At 39.9% G+C, this 19259-nt stretch overlaps 2 protein-coding genes across 4 annotated transcripts in view; one reads left to right on the top strand and one right to left on the bottom strand.

Moving 5' to 3' along the window:
- The window catches only part of susd2 (sushi domain containing 2), a 31680-nt gene extending 16736 nt beyond the window's left edge, over positions 1-14944 (bottom strand). Inside the window, exons 1-12 of one of the 3 annotated variants that reach the window (XM_085476218.1) lie at positions 14818-14944; positions 14474-14672; positions 13999-14147; positions 7741-8092; positions 6742-6943; positions 6154-6239; positions 5787-6055; positions 5098-5241; positions 4146-4298; positions 3419-3670; positions 2402-2581; positions 1935-2111 (exon numbers count right to left, since the gene is read on the bottom strand). In XM_085476218.1, coding sequence (XP_085332344.1) covers positions 1935-2111; positions 2402-2581; positions 3419-3670; positions 4146-4298; positions 5098-5241; positions 5787-6055; positions 6154-6239; positions 6742-6943; positions 7741-8092; positions 13999-14147; positions 14474-14672; positions 14818-14884 — 2230 coding nt within the window. In that variant the 5' untranslated portion in view covers positions 14885-14944. Of the gene's footprint in view, positions 1-1934; positions 2112-2401; positions 2681-3418; positions 3671-4145; positions 4299-5097; positions 5242-5786; positions 6056-6153; positions 6240-6741; positions 6944-7740; positions 8093-13998; positions 14148-14473; positions 14673-14817 lie in introns of all 3 variants that reach the window. The other 2 variants (XM_085476219.1, XM_085476217.1) reach the window with 2 other exon arrangements.
- A 297-nt stretch (positions 14945-15241) lies between these two features.
- Positions 15242-18036, top strand: LOC146697474 (retinol dehydrogenase 14). The gene is made up of 4 exons (XM_085476224.1): positions 15242-15633; positions 15823-16065; positions 16469-16771; positions 17614-18036. Exons 1-4 carry the CDS (start codon positions 15513-15515, stop codon positions 17871-17873), a joined length of 927 nt encoding a protein of 308 aa, XP_085332350.1. The 5' UTR covers positions 15242-15512; the 3' UTR covers positions 17874-18036.
- Positions 18037-19259: the final 1223 nt, after the last annotated feature.

The raw sequence follows: 19259 nt of genomic DNA on the forward strand, positions 1-19259 counted from the left end.
ATTTCTAAACAGTTCTGCTCTAGATAACCACGTTATGAAACCAATATGCTAATAATTGAGTTTGGATCAATTGTATCCAGCTGTACCAAGCTGTTTGTTACAAGGGACTCCAAATCTTTTCAGTGAAGCTCATTTATCCCCGATCACTATCAAGAGGAAGTCTGTGTTTGTGGTTATAACGAGGAAAGGATGGAGGGCAGGAGTGAGGCCACGAAAGGACGAAAGCAGAGGTGGATCAGAAGTTAAGCGCTTTCGATTCTCTGCTTCATCACTTCTCAGATGCACCATTTCATCAAATCTTAATTTAACTGCAATACAAATAATTACTATGTCATTACCAGTTGTTTTCTTAAAATCAACCATTTATTTCCACAAAACGAGGCATTAACCCGCTCTGTCACAAACACATTATACTGGGCCTGCGTTCCAGCTCACTTTCTTTTTACTTCCATAAACTCTGCGACTGATGTTACAAAGAATATACTGAACACATACTACAGAAAGTACATGCATTACAAGCAGTATGCAAACAAACAGGGCGTACTGCGTGAATATAACATTGTGAGATAAACTGTTGCTCACACATTTGTCACGTCTGTAGAGCCAAAAAAGGCAAAACAAAAAGAAAAAAAAGGTTATTAAAATGATTTTAATTGGAAGCAGCTTGGCTGTGCATATGTGTGAGGCTTTTTTCAGAGCATAGAAAATAAAAACTCTGTTAAAGTTACCAGAAAAAAAACATTCTGGTTTTCAGGCTGCAAAATGAATTCTGATGCTGTACGAATCTTGACATACTGGGAGAACTGGTACTGACCACACTAAGAGTATTCAATTGGAAATACTGCCATCTGATGGCATCAGCTTAAAACTACAATACTCATTTTGAGTTCTTAGATGAGGTGATGAATGAAAGCATTAGATGGTTCCAGGTGGTTCTAATTCACAGACACAAAGCCGAGCCCGTTCAAGTTCAGACGTTTGTAGCTTTGTTACTGAAGGTCTGCATGAGCAACCGCAAGCCAAGTCTATGTAATCTTTGCTGTCCAAAAGACTGCATGACAAGAAAGAGATTCACCAGTCATCTCAATTTCAAGAGGAAGCTGCTACCAATTGTGGAGCACAAAACGTGTAAGTTTAAACTGACAGAGAAATTACAGCGTTCACATTTTTCCCTCCAGTCTAAATTATATTATACTTCAGTGCCAATGACAGTATACATCATGCTACAAGACTCAGCCGGCAGGGAGTTACAAAGAGTTTGAGATATGGAATCTATCACAAAGAAAGTGAGACTTCTTTTTTTTCTAAATGTTTTTCAGACATGTGGCACTGAACTCTGTTGCCAATGGGAACTGTTTTGAAATATCCACCATCTCCCATCTTTAAAGACATAAAAAAAATTGATCAAATGCACGTGATTCTGTTCAGATCATCAACACACTTGTTTGTCTTAAAAAGACAGCTCATGAATCATTTGGAAGAGAGATTTTCATTAATAATGTCTGCAATAGTTATATAGTACTGGATCATATTATTGCTGCTTTTCTCACATTCATATCCGCTGAACTCATTTTACCAAACACAGAAAGCTATTCATTACCTCCGCCAAGAAAGATATACTGTATTTTGTGTGTGTGTGTGTGTGTGTGTGTGTGTGTGCGCGCATGTCATTAATCTGTTTGTAAACATGATAGCTCAAAAAGTTTTGCATGATATCTGATCAAATTTTGCAGGGGTGTAGAGTGGGGTCAAAAATCCAACAAAATTAGATTTATTTTAAATTATAAACTTCTTAAAGTGTGTATAAAAACAAGAAATTTATACAATTTCAATTCGACTAAAGGTGAATACTGCCCACAGAGTGTCCTGCCTCGGCAGAGATTTGCGTTCTCAGAGAGCTTCTTGTTTATTATGGCTTTACTTTTAGAGCGTACCTGTAATACAGAAGGGCTGATCTCCTGTCCAGGTCCCATCACCCAGACAGGTGCGCGCTGCAGATCCATACATTATGTAGCCTTTGTTGCAGGCGAAGCTTAGAGTGCTCCCCTCCAGGTAATCAGTCCCGTTCTTCCACCCATTCCTTGGTGTGGGAAGCCAGCCACAAGACACCACTAAGGAAGAATAACACACTAAACTATTATTTCATTGTGCTCTGCCAAGTATTAAAGAAAAGGTTAAAAAGGGTTATTTTCAGACGTATAACTATAAAACAATTTCCAAAACTAATATTTTCTCTTATTAGGTTTTCTTATGGCATAATGTGATGTATAATCCTTTCTACGTAACAACACTGGTGTTCAGTGTTGTTCAGATACTCAGTTTTATTTAAAATGAAACAGTAAGAATAAACATGTAATCACAAACTACATATGAATAGGCTTCCTCTTATTTCCTGTGGTACCTGGTTTCAGGGCGTGCAGTAGGGCTTGGTGTTTCTGGTAGGCCTTGAGTGTGGCATTTCCCACTGTGAGGTCCCGAGTCGTCAGGGTATCATATTTACAAAACTGTGAACCTTCTCCATAACACATCGTCAACATGTCTGCCACCAAAGGGTCATCAAGGCTCTCGGGTAGAGAAAAAGCTGGAACAAAAGTGGGGTCATGGCTCGGTGGGATATTATACATATCCAAAAGGTGCTCTGAATCATATGTGAAAAGGGAGGAATTCTTTGAAATGTTCCCTATGGGCAGAAACACACAATATTTTCATTGGTTAAAAAACAAAAACCATACAAGTATATTTGTGAAATTACTACACACTGTCATTTAGGTTTGGACTTAACAAAACGGCTTATAAATGGTGAAACTAAAGGTCTGTTACATATAGGGGACATATCTCTGAATAAAAAAACAACTATTTTTAAACCTTGGATGAAACTGATTATTTTCTAGAATGTGGTATGAAAAGTAAAGAATTAGAAGTACACAATATGTAAGCAAGAAAAAAACCCAGAGCAGAGTCAAATACATGCTGTCGTTTTGTTTTGAGTGTCTGTTTCAGTTAAAACAGCACATGAAATCAGTTAAACGGTTAATTGTATGTCAGCTGTTCACTAGTTTTTAAGGATCTGTAACAATTGAAAAGCACCAATTTATGTGCTTTTACTTGCTCACTCTCTAAAATCTATTAAGGCTAACTTAAAACTTGCATATTCTCCTTCTGTGCACTCTCAAAACATTTATCATAAATTGAGCCAAATATGTAGTCCTTTTATTAAAACGCTGAAAAAACCGATTTGATGTGGGGATTATTAGCAAATCTTTATATTCCTTTTGCCTTTGTAAACACAGAAAAGAGCTCGCAAAAACAAAATGATTCATAAGCACATTTAGTGTTTTCGATTGATAACTGGTTGTCAGCGTTTGCTCAATGTGATTGATTTTCTGCTGTTTCACAAACAACAGGCTCTCTTACTTACAGCTGGCTCCAAAGGTAAAGATTTCTTCCAACGTGGCATCAGCTGAGGAGATGACTTCTCCGAGTTGGATGGTCAGATCATCTGATGGGTCAGAGTTCATTGAGCCAAGGAGACCCTGGGTGTGGTTGTAAAACTCTCCTGGAAGCAGCATGGTCACAGCCATGGTTCCTTCATACAGACAAACCTCCACGCCAACACCGGAGGAAAAGATTACAGTCACATTCCCAGGACTGGGGCTGAACACATACACTCCTAGAAAACATAGATTCATCCATGAGTTTATAACAAACGGTTCCAGTTTAATAAATGTAACAATAAAACAAAAAACTGAGCAACTAAAATATGTATAAGTCACATTTTGTGACTATAGTGATGCCACTATAGTTAAAGCAACACAAGGCATGGTTTAAATTATAAAAAACTTGTGTTTTATCATCCTAAACAATAACTGTCTGCAGGCTTTGCATCACATAACAGGCAAACCTTAAAATGTAAGCAAGAAAACATGAGAAAAGTATGAGAACAAAAAGCAGTGAATAAACTGTTGGAGGAATGCACAGTAATGACAGGAAATCACAAAAGATCACCTCCAAAATCAGAGTTTTTATTTTATTAAAGTTACTTTGTTAATAATTAAGATCCTTCTTTTGATGTAACTTTGGGTAATAAAAGTGTAACGATTTTTATCGGAGCTTTAACCAAGTCAGGAGAATCTAAAGCACCTCACCATGTAGGTCCATCCATCTCTGTTCAGTGAATGGTAGGATGTTTTGGTTCCTCAGCACCTGAAGATGGGCCCCTGCTACACGCACCTCAATGACATCTGATGCATCCTGTTTCATAGCCACTGACGACAGCCGTGTGGCTTTGGCCAAAGTACCTTGTTTTTGGACATAATTACATTTTAAATATGCATTATGTACTCTGAAGTCAACATAAAAGGGGACCTATCATTCAATTAACATAATTTACAGCTCCTTGTTTATCTTATGCTGGGTCTCGGTACAAACACTCGTTTCATCCTCTGCCAGAAACAAGCAATTTTTTCTGCTCCTGTGGTCACAGTCAGAACTCTGTGCTTAAGATATTAGAACCCTATTTGGGACAGTCCCTCTTAATGACATCAGACAGGGCCAAGAGTAGAAAAAAAAAACATGGTGCGTTTCAGGAGGGCCTTAGATTTTGGCTCTTACTAACTCTTATTTGTAACCAGAGTAATAATATAAATGTATTTAAAAAAAAAGAAAAAAGAAATAAAGGTTGACTTTAAGTCTCTGCCGTTTCAAATAATCCAGATGTTTGTCTACATTGATCTAATGAGGGGACTATTAATGGCATCTGGCTTTCCAAGTCACTTGGCCCATGGCTCTTATATAATGACTTGGAAAAAATTCTAACGAGCGAAGCTAACATCTGTTCTTCTTCAACACATCTGACTCTAAGAAGCACTGAGTAAAAAAACAAGGCTGTCATTTTGTAGCACTAGTGCATTCTCTTAAACTAGGGGCTTAGTTTGCTTCCTCTCAGTGTGTAAAACATTAAGAGAAACAGTGCATGCAAAACAAGACAGAATGCGTCACGCGATGTTAAGGTCAGCATGCGTGGGCAAATTCCAGAGGCACACCATGGGGATCAAAGAGTGGATTCAGACAGGCCATTCACCTCAAACGTGGACTCACCGTTCTTAAGTTTCACCTGTTCTGTTCTGGCCTGAACACTCAGGCCTTTTGCTGGTGAAGACACAAGGTAATATTCTCCTTTGCCATTGAAAGTGTACCTAAGGCCATCGAACGTTATGAAATGTGGATCCCCGAGGACGACACCTGCGAGGCATTGAGAAAAAAGCAGCGATGCCCACAAACATAATTATTTCTCATCTCTCGCAGAGCTTTTCTAATATCAACATAGAGGTTGCGATGTTGTTTTTAAACTCATGAGATGGAGTCAGTTTTTTGTTTTTCACATTTTAACTCTCAGCAATATTCTGTCATTCATTTACTTTACCTGCAAACCAATCTTATGTAACCTGCTGCTCTAATGACCGTTTGCAGAATATATTATAAGGTTCAAGGAAGACAGAAGTATTTGGATAAAGATTAACAAACACTCACTGTGGGCCTATTTATTTTAGCAATAAATGAGGATGTTTGACTTTTTAAAAAAAAGATACTTACTACTGCAGTATGCAGTATAAGACACATTTTTATATAGCTGACTTACTTACTGAAGTTAAACAACAAAATTAACTAGTCAATAATTCTGATATAAGACTCAAATAAAAACGGTTTTATCAGGTCTTGATACCCGCTTTTCATTCCCATCTATGAATTAAATAAAGACATATGATTTGACTGAAGAGTCGTCTCACCTGCTCTTGATGGTCGGTAGTTTTGACACCCACTTGAAGGTCGACGTTTTAAGTATATATGGCAGTGTGGGGACCACAGGCAGCAATAATAGAAGCTCATGACATCATAAAGCCAGTGGGAATACCCTGGCACCCGTGGGGGTTTAATGTAGGGTGGCGAGCCCCAGTCGTGAGCCCTGTCTGGGGTGCTTCCACCAACTGAGTCTCCAGTCAGCACCAGAGAACCTGTGCTGTCATAGCAGCACTGCTGCCCTGATCCATGGATAGGACTATAAATAATAAAACAAAAATCACAATAAAAAGGAAAAGTGTATTTCAATTTTACATTTCTAAAAACTTGATTTTTTATTGATTATGCCACGCCTACCTGGCATGAATTGCTCGGACACAGTGGACACAACCTGGGTGGTAAGTGCACACACTCCCCCTCTCAATGTCACAACTATAATCAGTCTGAAACACCAAAATGGATGGAAAATAAATAACAATGACCGGTGTAAATCTTTAACAGGCCTTGACAATGTTACCCTCGCAGTCCACTACAGAGGCACAAATCAGCCAGACTGACAATTTAACAGAACAAGATTAGAAATATTTTCAAAAAGACAGAGGAGAACAAAATCCATGCTATCTTTTTAATTTCCACCCTTATTAGCCTTACTAACCGTAACCCTGAGAATACTAAAGAACAGCTTCCTTTTAAAAACAGTTCAGAACAGTAAAGGTTCTTAGTTGGGATTTTTTAAGCTGTAAATCAGAATCACAATCCTTTATTAATCCCTAAGGACATGATGTAAATATACTTTTACTAAGGGTAAGGGTATGTAGACTTCAGCCTAGAACAACTGAAGAAAGGCAATCCAGTACAGGAGTCTTATGCTCTACTGTATCTGACCATGTGACATACAATCTGTACAGATATTATTTGAGGATTCGCTGAGGTACATGTACTCACATGAAACCTGCCTGTATCTGCTCGGGCCTGAGCCAGTGTGCAAGGACAGTCGATGAGTTCATTCAGGAAGTTTGGCAGGTTTTCCTCCAGCACATCCCATTTCAGACACTTATTGTGTGCCCAGGCTGCAGAGTTTTCTCTGAAAGCCTGCTCCAGGTGCCAGGCCAACACGTGGCCTCCACTCCAGAGGCCTTGTACATCTCTGTGTTATAAACAAAACTGTGATTTTGGTACAAATAAAAACAGAAAACAGTAGTAGATCCTCGCGTTTCAGATGCTAGCAGACATTTGCAATGATGAAGGGTTGTAGACAAGGTTTACAATCAATCCAAATGTCAAACCTTAAATAAAAACTTTGGTTATTACAAAGACAGTCACCTTAAATCTAAGTTTTTAAAGCCAGGCACATTTTATGATCAGATTAAATCCAAATAACCTCTTTCTGATATCTGACAGATATAAAACTATACGTTTAAGATGAACCTCTTATTGTCATCCATGTTCATAAATACACTGTTCCAGTGGTGGATGCTAATAATAAATATGGCCACAGTTTTGAACACTGAGGTCAGCGTAAGTTTGAGCAAAAAAAAGGCTAAGCCTCTTTGTTTCAGACAATGTTTTTCTCCATTTCAGTCACAGAGCTTTGGTTGTAAGTACAGAAGCCACTTCCACTTGCTGCTCAAATCTTTTGCCTGTGAGGGGCTGCCAATCAGAAGAAAGCCTTAAGATGGCCTTAAAGACTGAGGAGCTGTCATGGCAAATGATGGCCAGTATAACAACAAAGGTTATTTTGACCTGGGAGTCATGCAAGAATAACAATACAGAAATTGAAATTAGCATAATAGTTTCAGTTCACATTTTTTCACCTTATTCCTAGAATTTTAACAACTATGAAAAGGATGCAAAATTGTTAGCATTATAGCAAGATTTTACAAATATGGGACAAAATAATGTTTAAATATGACATGTCCAATGCCTGATATGTATTATAGATACCTTGCTCCTTCCACGTTAGAACTCGCAGTAATGCGGATATTGCCCAACTCCCAGTCAGAGTAGTCCTCTTTGGGCTCAGGGATGAAGCTGAAGGCACCAGTGTTGGTCAGATTTCTTCCAAGAGAATACAGATACCGCAGCTCTGCCTCTAAAAGGGCTGATGCATTTGTCTCTTCTTTTGCTTTAAACTCTCTGTAACCCCACAGCTCTATGTTGACCTTCTCTGCACTGATCAAAGAACTATTCCAAGTGAACTCAAGTCGTCCTGCCACATTCGGCGTGCCGTAGTATTGCCACTGCGTTGCATTCCCCAGGGTAACTTTATAAGCAGGATCTGCTTTACTTGGATGGACTGATAGTTAAACACAACAAATTTAATTGTAATTCACAAGTTGTAGCAACAGTTTTAATAATGTATTGGAAGCAGCATGAATAATTGCAAAATGGGTCTATATTATTTAATTTTTTCACACTGGCCAATATCTAGTTGGGGAAGTGGGAATTAAAATACTGTATCTGCAATGAAGTCTTCTTTAAATAGCACTTAAAATATTTTCTATAGTTTCTAAATCAACCTAATAGACAGTTAATACCCCAAAAGGTTTAGATATCGATCAGTTTAGAGACAGGACATAAACAGTAGGGGTGCAACGATACTCGTATCGATATTGCACCGTTCGATACAGTGCTTTCGGTTCGGTACGCATATGTATCGAACAATACAAAATTTGTAATTTATTTTATCAACTTTCCTTCTGACGATGCTGTCTGTGTTGAGCGCTCAGTGAATCTGCGTTCGACTACTCCGCCTAGGCTGCACTGTCAAGCGCAGATCCACTGAGCGTTCAACACAGACAGCATTGTCAGAAGGAAGAGCGCAGGGCAAACTAGCGAGACAGAAGTTAAGCTCTCCTTGCAACATGGCAAATTGAACCTCCCCCACCCTCATTCAGATCTGGCGTTTGGAATTATTTTGGTTTTCATGTGATGTAGCGAGAGGAGTCACCCGTCACTATGGCAACATAAACAAAACATAACTGTACAAACAGAACCCTGAACAGCCCTGACCCGCTACATTATGCTGCTGAGAATATAGCCCAGGAGAAGCGTATAGTATTGCTTTTATTTTGGAAAGAGCCATTTCTCTGTAATAAACTCTCTTTTCCAAAGATGAGTGATTCCTGAATCAGATACATGACCCTGAAGGTAAGTGTGTCATAGACTAAAGTAAAACAGTATCTTGGATGTGCCACGCAATGCTCAATTACATGGGTGGGAACTAGTGTGTTAGCGCAGTTAGCTCGTTAACGTGTTGGCCGTCTAGCCCCACACACTGGGCGATCAGGGATAGCTCATTAACGGAGATTTGCCGTGTTGTGGCGTTAACATCATTTCAACGACATTAACGCTGACAGCACTAGTGGGAACACAATGAATATGACTGCACATTTATGCCGACATCATCCTAGTGCAAAGACAAGTGGAAGCAGACAAAAACAACAAGCATGCATGCTACAAACTTTACCCGAGTCATTTAGACAGCCGTTAGCACATGATTCTCAAACAAGGAGGAGACGGAGGTGTCGTTTGGTCTTGCATCCTGTGAGCTAGCCAGGGAGCACAGCCGTTTATTGACATCTGCAGAAGAACACTGCCGCTAGCTAACTGCTCAGCGCGGCAACCGCACAGCAACAACAACAACACACAGGGCGCCCTCTGACCCCGGAAGGACACACCGTCGCAGCGAGAGGGGTCACCCGTCACTATGGCAACATAAACAAAACATAACTGTACAAACAGAACCTCGAACAGCCCTGACCCGCTACATTATGCTGCTGAGAATATAGCCCAGGAGAAGCGTATAGTATTGCTTTTATTTTGGAAAGAGCCATTTCTCTGTAATAAACTCTCTTTTCCAAAGATGAGTGATTCCTGAATCAGATACATGACCCTGAAGGTAAGCGTGTCATGGACTAAAGTAAAACAGTATGTTGGATGTGCCACGCAATGCTCAATTACATGGGTGGGAACTAGTGTGTTAGCGCAGTTAGCTCGTTAACGTGTTGGCCGTCTAGCCCCATGCACTGGGTGATCAGGGATAGCTCATTAACGGAGATTTGCCGTGTTGTGGCGTTAACTTCATTTCAACGACATTAACGCTGACAGCACTAGTGGGAACACAACAAATATGACTGCACATTTATGCCGACATCATCCTAGTGCTAGGAGAAGTGGAAGCAGACAAAAACAACAAGCATGCATGCTACAAACTTTACCCGAGTCATTTAGACAGCCGTTAGCACATGATTTGCCATGTTGTGGCAAATCATGCCAAATCAAAGCATGAAAAACAATCATTATGAGTCCCTTTTTGAAGGCAGTCTTGCTTCCCGTGAGCTAGCCAGGGAGCACAGCCGTTTATTGACATCTACAGAAGAACACTGCCGCTAGCTAACTGTTCAGTGCGGCAACCGCACAGCAGCAACAACAACAACACACAGGGCGCCCTCTGACCCCGGAAGGACAAACCCGAGAGGGGTCACCCGTCACTATGGCAACATAAACAAAACATAACTGTACAAACAGAACCCTGAACAGCCCTGACCCGCTACATTATGCTGCTGACAATATAGCCCAGGAGAAGCATATAGTATTGCTTTTATTTTGGAAAGAGCCATTTCTCTGTAATAAACTCTCTTTTCCAAAGATGAGTGATTCCTGAATCAGATACATGACCCTGAAGGTAAGCGTGTCATGGACTAAAGTAAAACAGTATGTTGGATGTGCCACGCAATGCTCAATTACATGGGTGGGAACTAGTGTGTTAGCGCAGTTAGCTCGTTAACGTGTTGGCCGTCTAGCCCCACACACTGGGCGATCAGGGATAGCTCATTAACGGAGATTTGCCGTGTTGTGGCGTTAACTTCATTTCAATGACATTAACGCTGACAGCACTAGTGGGAACACAACGAATATGACTGCACATTTAGGCCGACATCATCCTAGTGCTAGGAGAAGTGGAAGCAGACAAAAACAACAAGCATGCATGCTACAAACTTTACCTGAGTCATTTAGACAGCCGTTAGCACATGATTTGCCATGTTGTGGCAAATCATGCCAAATCAAAGCATGAAAAACAATCATTATGAGTCCCTTTTTGAAGGCAGTCTTGCTTCCCGTGAGCAAGCCAGGGAGCACAGCCGTTTATTGACATCTGCAGAAGAACACTGCCGCTAGCTAACTGCTCAGCGCGGCAACCGCACAGCAACAACAACAACACACAGGGCGCCCTCTGACCCCGGAAGGACACACCGTCGCAGGGGTCACCCATCACTATGGCAACATAAACAAAACATAACTGTACAAACAGAACCTCGAACAGCCCTGACCCTCTACATTATGCTGCTGAGAATATAGCCCAGGACAAGCGTATTGCTTTTATTTTGGAAAGAGCCATTTCTCTGTAATAAACTCTCTTTTCCAAAGATGAGTGATTCCTGAATCAGATACATGACCCTGAAGGTAAGCGTGTCATGGACTAAAGTAAAACAGTATGTTGGATGTGCCACGCAATGCTCAATTACATGGGTGGGAACTAGTGTGTTAGCGCAGTTAGCTCGTTAACGTGTTGGCCGTCTAGCCCCACACACTGGGCGATCAGGGATAGCTCATTAACGGAGATTTGCCGTGTTGTGGCGTTAACTTCATTTCAACGACATTAACGCTGACAGCACTAGTGGGAACACAACGAATATGACTGCACATTTACGCCGACATCATCCTAGTGCTAGGAGAAGTGGAAGCAGACAAAAACAACAAGCATGCATGCTACAAACTTTACCCGAGTCATTTAGACAGCCGTTAGCACATGATTCTCAAACAAGGTTGGTCTTGCTTCCCGTGAGCTAGCCAGTGAGCACAGCTGTTTATTGACATCTACAGAAGAACACTGCCGCTAGCTAATTGTTCAGCGCGGCAACCGCACAGCAACAACAACAACAACAACACACAGGGCGCCCTCTGACCCCGGAAGGACACACCGTCGCAGCGAGAGGGGTCACCCGTCACTATGGCAACATAAAGAAAACATAACTGTACAAACAGAACCCCGAACAGCCCTGACCCACTACATTATGCTGCTGAGAATATAGCCCAGGAGAAGCATATAGTATTGCTTTTATTTTGGAAAGAGCCATTTCTCTGTAATAAACTCTCTTTTCCAAAGATGAGTGATTCCTGAATCAGATACAGGGCTTGCAAAATCGCTAGCCCGACATCCCGGAGCTAGCGATTTTTCCAGTCGGGCTACCAAAATCTATCTCTGCCCTGCCCGTCGGGCTATTGTAGGAAGGAAAAATATATGCCAATGATTTTGCATTCTTTCGGAAATGTAGCTGGGTAATTATGTCATTGGCATCGGCGAGCCATTGTCAATATGTGACATATTGAAATCGCGTTTGAATTTGCGCTTGTTTTTTGCTTTCACTTTGCAATCGCGCTAACTGTGTATAGAGAGCGACAGTACTGATTGGTGAGTGATGATAATTTGCGCACCAATTCCTCTGACATCGTCTTATCAATCGTTAGCTTACTATGCAAACATGACAAGTGAAATCTCCTGCAGCAAGCTTAAACATATGAGAGGTTGATTGCGCAGAGAATCGCTGAGCGTTATGTGTGTGTGTGTAAAAGCAGCAGGACATATATTTTAGTTCTGCTGAGCCAAATAAGACAGGTCAGGGTGAAGAAGTGACAGCCAAAGAAAAACTTACCACAAAACGGAAAAGTTATGACAAATCAGACTATAAGGCAAAAAGAAAGTGCAGCTTTATGGTTTCATGGACAAAATAATTTCTGTGGCTGCGATATGATGAGCTATATAACCGGGGCTGCACATAAGTGGTCCGCAGGTGCGCATTCGCTGTCAAAAAAAAAAAAAAAAAAAGACGCGCACAAGATATGAAGTTGCAACGCGTGTTTGCATACATAAGATTTTCTGGAGGAGGACAGACTCTTTAAGTTTAGAACTCTTAAAGATGTCGAAGAAGCAAGCTCCTTTAAGCAATTAATTTGGTGTTCCTCCACCTCCAAACAATGTCAGAAGGAGTCCGAACCACAAAAGAAGCACGTATTCTCGGAAAAGTGGTTGCAGGAGGTGAGCTGGCTTCAAACAAATGATGAACGCACAGAGATGTGGTGTGGAATGTGCCGTGAAAATCCCACTCTAGCAGCGGACAAAAACAGTGCTTTTTATATGGACGCAAACGCGCGTTGCAACTTCTTATCTGGTGCGCGTCTTTTATTTTGACAGCGAATGCGCACATGCGGACCACTTATGTGCACCCGTGTAAATAACATAATGTTCTGCCGGGTGTGTTGTTGGTTTTCTCTCGATTTCTGAGTCGACAAGCGCCTTTGTTACTGGGACCAGTCATTTTAAGAAAGGCCCCCATTAGAACCCATGAGAAATGCAAGAAATGCATTATTGCTCAGTCTGCAATATCTTTCCCAGAACAAACACCAATTGCAAATAACATACTAAAAATAAACCTGAAAAATCAGTTTAGAACAGCGTACTATGTTGCAAAGAGTGAACTACCACTGGCAAAATTTAGCAGTCTTTGCAAACTTCAAAAAGCAAATGGCCTAGATCTTGGTTCCACTTGTCTCTTACCCGTGACTTCAGTGGAAATTTCAAATTCAGGATCTGACACAGACTGATTCATGTCCTACACAGTTCTTACAAGTTCATAGAAATTTCTGTTCAATTAGAACCAAGTATTTGAGTTGATGATTGTAATTTTTGTACAATGTTGTAATTTGTTTTTCAACATTTTTTGATTAATGTTTTGTTTCCTTTACAATATTATACTTTAATATATAATATTGTAAAGGAAACAAAACATCAATCAAAAAATTGCTCTCTTTTTTATTCGGGCTACTTACATTTATTTTGGGCTACCAAAAACTGAAGAGTCCCTGCCCGAAGGGCTACCAGGGATTTTGAAATTTTGAGAGCCCTGAGATATATTTATTTTTTTAATTACTTTTGTTTCAGCAACATTAAATTTAAAAACTGTACTTTTGAGTTAAAATATATATTTATAATTTTAATAAATGACAAATTAAAAAGGCATGAACATTTTTTTGTATCGAAAAAATATCGAACCGTGACACCAAAGTATCGAACCGAACCGAACCGTGAATTTTGTGTATCGTTGCACCCCTAATAAACAGCTTTATATTTCAGCAGCTTACCTGAGAAATACTGTGCAGATCTGTCAAACTTAATACCATCTGTTGAGACATCAAATGGTATCCAACCTGTCTCATACAATAGAGGAGAAATACAGTATGCACGGCCCTCAGCATCAATAAATCCATCACGTAAAATTTCACCTTTAAACCTGAAAAAAAAAGAACACAATTTATTAGTAACAAGAACTGTGTGATTCAAATGGAAAACACAAATATAGAGAGACTAGTGAAATCTGACTACAAACCTTAGCTTCCGTTCATGCTTAGTGTATAAACATAAACGCCAAACCATTCACCTTCACAGTTTAGTAAGCTATGTTAACATCTTAGACCATCTTTCAGCACAGGTAAAGCACTTTCCGCCACACATTTCCCATCAGTTTGCTGAGATCTGGCTAATTACCCACAATGCCATCTAAATCCTAGTAAAATATCTCTGACCTTAAAATTACACTCTTATACTACAAAAACACACCTGCAGAGAAGCTGCCCATGGGGATGAAGGTCCAATCCGAGGATCCTGAGCGCTTTTCCGCCCAGCATGGAGCTGGAATAAGGGATCACCTGGAAACAGGACTGATTGTAGTCTGCACAGCAGCTCATCAAAGACATACAGGTATCATGGCAGGAGCACTTCTCCAGTACATCTCCACAGCGTCCCCTGCACGTTTGACCTAATGAATAGTAACAAAAAATATTTGCACTTCATACCTCAAAATATATATCGACTTTATATTACAACAGCACAGCCGCATTCCATTACAGGGTGCGCATAATTTCTGATTATCTGTCTAATGAAAAACTTTGAAAATGACTTACCAGCTGTGTTATATGAGAAAACAATAAGAAGCCCACTGAGACAAAATATCTTAAAGTTTCCCCTCATCTTTAGCTTGGACAACAAAATAACGTTCACGCTCCTGCCTGTGTTACACCATCTTTGGCTGAAAGTCTGCCAAAGGTCATTTGAGGTAGCAAACAAAATTAAGTATTCGACTTTAGTAACAGTTCTAAATCACGAGGTACTGATTAACAGACGCTAAGGTCTGACGTTTTTATTTATTTTTCCTACAGGAAACCAACAAAATGTATATATTCTTTCCAAAACTCGCACTGTCACGTATTTAATTTCATTTTCAGCTATTTAAAGTTACAACTTTAACCGTTAACTCGTGCCTGGTTCACTCCACTAACATATGGGTTTATCCACGCATAAACTCGCGAGATTTTAGGGCGAGCGGTTCGCGCATGCGCACACCTCGCATCTTCCTGCAAATGACTCGAAATGGGCAGCATTGGATTGTTGTATTGAATTAAGCTATATTTGTGTCTGAAATTCGCCCTGCTTCATCTACTGTCTCCTACGTTTACCGCGACAACGAACCCAAATGTCGGAATAACGGGGGGAAATGCGACTTTGCGCTCAGTCATCTAGCTAACAAGCTAACCAGCTAGCAGCATCATCAGCTGGTTGTATTAAAGACGTCAGTGTCGGTGAGACTGCTCGCTGGGAAATGTATGTTTTCTACACAATTCTCGCATCTTTAGTTTTTTTCTTCATTCTGAAATGGATGAAAAAGAGGAGATATTTCACCGACCTGAAAAGACTTGATGGTAAAACAGTTCTTATAACAGGTAAATGTGTGGGGCAGCACACACCTTTAGTAAGCTTTGTTGTTGATGCAGTGTTAGTGGGGTTTAAGTTTTTAATAGAAGTCAAAATACTAAATAATATTACAATAAAACTTAGATTATTCCAAGCAGGGTTACAGTAATAGATTTCACATAGGACATTTATATATTAGTGCTTATCATTTTTCCTAGGTGGTAATTCAGGTATAGGTAAGGAGACCGCTGTTGCCTTGGCACTGAGAGGCGCCCGTGTCGTCATCGCTTGCAGAGACCCGGACAAGGCCGAGACGGCCGTCAGAGAGATCAAGTTAAAGAGTCACAGTCTGAACGTCCTTCACATGGAGCTGGATCTGGCCAACCTGCGCTCAGTGAGGGAATTCTGTAAGAACTTTCTCCAGAAAGAGAAGAGGCTTGATATCCTGATCAATAATGCAGGTGAGTGTGTCAACCACATTTAGGTCTCTTGATCTATGAAACAATATCAAAAGCAATATATAGAATAGGAACTATTTCCTTTTAATAAATCACATTTGATTGGAGTTGATTAGCTTACACTATTTAGGTTTGTTTTTCCATGTCGGATCCAAAACAAGCAAGCTGCTGATGTTGTGCAGAATCCTGCATAGAAAAGTTTGCAGTGACAGCAGAAGCTTATTGAGACTGTAGACTGATAGTTTTACTTTAAAACTACAGATGCTTCCCAGCACACATTGTCATAAACATCTGTGTTGTAGCTACACTGTATGGAACCAAAAAAAAAAAAGCAGGATTTTATAGTCACCTGTTTCCTGCCTCACCATCTCATTGTTTTTTGATCTCTTTCTTTCTCTTTGTGCAGGCATGCCCAGCATCCTTGACTGGACGGATGATGGCTTCAGCATGTGTTTTGGCGTCAACCACTTGGGGCACTTCCTTCTAGCCAACCTGCTTCTTCCTCGCCTGAAGGAGTGTGCCCCCAGCCGGGTGGTGACCCTCACATGCTCCACTTACAAATACCAGAAATTGGACTTCCAGGACCTCAATTACAACTTGCTTCCCTTCTTCACCTACTGCCGCAGCAAGCTGGCTAATATCTACTTCAGTCAGGAACTGGCTCGCATCACTGACGGGAAAGGAGTGACTTCATATGCTGTGCACCCTGGTAAAAATCTTTTATCAACAGTTCTCTTTAATTAGTTTTTATTATGTCTTCTTTCTATAATTTGCCTTGAGGTAGAATGGTTAAAAATTATAAAGAGATTTTGTTTTACCCTTCCATCTTTATCCTTCAAGAGGTACATTTTCCTAACAGAGCTTGCAGTTTTACTGTAAAAAAAAACAAAACAAAAAAACCCCTCTCCCCTTCCTTTTTATACAATATTTGGGAAGTCTCTTCTGGTTTTGAAAAGTGAGACCAATGTTGGATGTAGTTAAATCTGCATTGTTTCTCATAGCCAGCAGGGGGCGACTCCTGGTTGCAAAAAGAAGTGCTTAGTCTTTGAGAAAAAACTTTTCACCTTTCTTGATCTATGACTTGAACAATCTGTTGAGATTTCAAGTGCAAGTTTCACAACTTACTGAATGAAACATGCAGTTGATTTTTTTTTTAAATTATGGTGTCTTTAGAGTCAGAGAAGGCAATAAAGCAGGGTTTCCTTTGGGATAACCGTTTGGGTCTGCCGTGTTATTAATGAATCACGTTTGACATGAGCATAATCCATGGTTTTTCAGTCAGATCCACCTTTGCTCACGAAACCATTTAGAGAGAATAGCAGTATAGGAGATTATGATTTTTCGTTTTATTTAATTACCTGGATGAGGAAAAAAATGGTACCAAGCATGACAGCTGAAATTAACAGTACCAAACTCTTCCACCGCATCTTGACTGTTTGATCCATTGTAGTGATGTACAGAGGCAAAAATACAAACTTGTGTCATTCAACTATTTAAAGACCTAAAAATTTAATAATTATCCTCATATCTTGGATTTTTATGTTACTCCAGGTTTTGTGCAAAGCAGCTGGACATGCCACTACTCTTTCCTGTTCCGGATGCTGATGCAGGTGATCATGTGGATGTTTTTTGTGCCGTGTGAGATTGGAGCTCAGACTGTCATCTACTGTGCCGTGTCAGATGAAGCTGCCAAACACAGCGGGGGGTACTTCGTCGACTGCCGACCTGCAGTGCTCCGTCCTTTTGCAAAAGATGCAGGTGTGGCCAAAAAGCTGTGGGAGGCCAGTGAGAGACTGGTGAAGCTGGCTTAACTGAGGAATCTGAAGGCACTTTTGAAATGACCCCACCTCTTCTTGTCCTTTTTCTATATTATTTATGCATATTTTGTTATGTTTTTGTGAACATTTTGCTTTGTAAATTCTCTCTTATGTACTTGTGTATTTCAAGTAAAATACTTTATTTTACAAACACAAATTTTTGTGGAAGACTTACTCTGCCTTATTTCTCTTGCAGTTGTACATGAATATTCATTTAATGAATCAGTGACTTCATGGTTTAAACACTTGTTTTATAGCATAATTTATGTGGTGATTGTTCAAACAGGACGGGTTATATTTTGATAAAGCAACCACAATAGTATTAGATATCTATCTGTATTAAAGGCTCTTCATAGGGAGGGTTACAGTTTTTAAATTGTTAATGAATCAAATTGCACCCTGGGCTGTTAAGAAGATGTGGTGTCAGTTTTCCTCCAGGGAAGCTAATTTGAGTACTCTCAACTTTGCTGAATGGAGCTCCAGACCATAAAAACACAAACACTGTAAATCAAACAAAGAGATATGTAGCGAGTCGATTGAAAAGGATATTTCAAATATAAGAAGCAAGTGGTGACAACACTGGAGAAAGACGGACGAAGAATGGTGCTTTACTGCTGTGGAACAAGAACAAGCTTGTGCACGCATATAAAGCAGTCTGACCACCTAAACAATATCAAGGCTGATTTACTAACGCTCATTTCTTGCTTATATTTAATTAGCAAAAACTCATCTGAATTTGTGTGGACATCATTTCTCTGTGTTTATATCCACCAGGTAAACCAAAGCTAACACTTCCCTTACAGATTGTCTTAGGGGTAAATTCACCATCAGTTTGTTAACATTTAGAGTTTTTTCATGTCTTGTTTCTTGGTAAAATGTACTTTAAGTTATTTTTTGTTTAGAAGTAGTTTTTATCCATACATGCACTGCATATGAGAAGCTTGGAAGCACTTAGGCCTTAAAACTTTTGGTTGGTTTTTAAAAAGCAAAGAATGCCTATATTCGATCATATATTACCAGGCAATAAATACAGTGAGAAGTTAGTGTATGTTAAATTCACTTTTAAAAAAAGGTAATGAGGGGAGCACATAGAAAATCATCCAATTTATACAACTGGGAAATAAATTAGTAACACAAACTAAAGGGAAATACATGAGGAGTCTGTTGTTTATTAAGATGCTGCATACAGCAAAGATCAGGATATTAAAGCTGTCAGTACTAAAACTAAAACCAAACATTTTATCAAAATGAATTTGAAATTCACTTTACATTCATTATTTTCATCACAGGTATCTGTGCTGTGACAAAGTAGGTTTTCCACATTTGTTCACAATAAACCAAAAGCCAAAGTCTGATGGGAACATTGCACAGGTTTTCAGC

The sequence above is a fragment of the Copadichromis virginalis genome, linkage group LG12, assembly GCF_057382275.1.
Source record: "Copadichromis virginalis isolate Kocher_CV1m ecotype Utaka linkage group LG12, C_Virginalis_male_GT1.1, whole genome shotgun sequence".
In the NCBI taxonomy this organism is placed as follows: domain Eukaryota; kingdom Metazoa; phylum Chordata; class Actinopteri; order Cichliformes; family Cichlidae; genus Copadichromis; species Copadichromis virginalis.

Coding starts and splice junctions, on each gene's coding strand:
- LOC146697474 (XM_085476224.1), top strand. CDS start 15,513: ATGTATGTTTTCTACACAATTCTCGCATCTTTAGTTTTTTTCTTCATT. Junction 16,066..16,468: donor TATCCTGATCAATAATGCAG/GTGAGTGTGTCA, acceptor CTCTTTGTGCAG/GCATGCCCAGCATCCTTGAC. Junction 16,772..17,613: donor TTCATATGCTGTGCACCCTG/GTAAAAATCTTT, acceptor ATGTTACTCCAG/GTTTTGTGCAAAGCAGCTGG.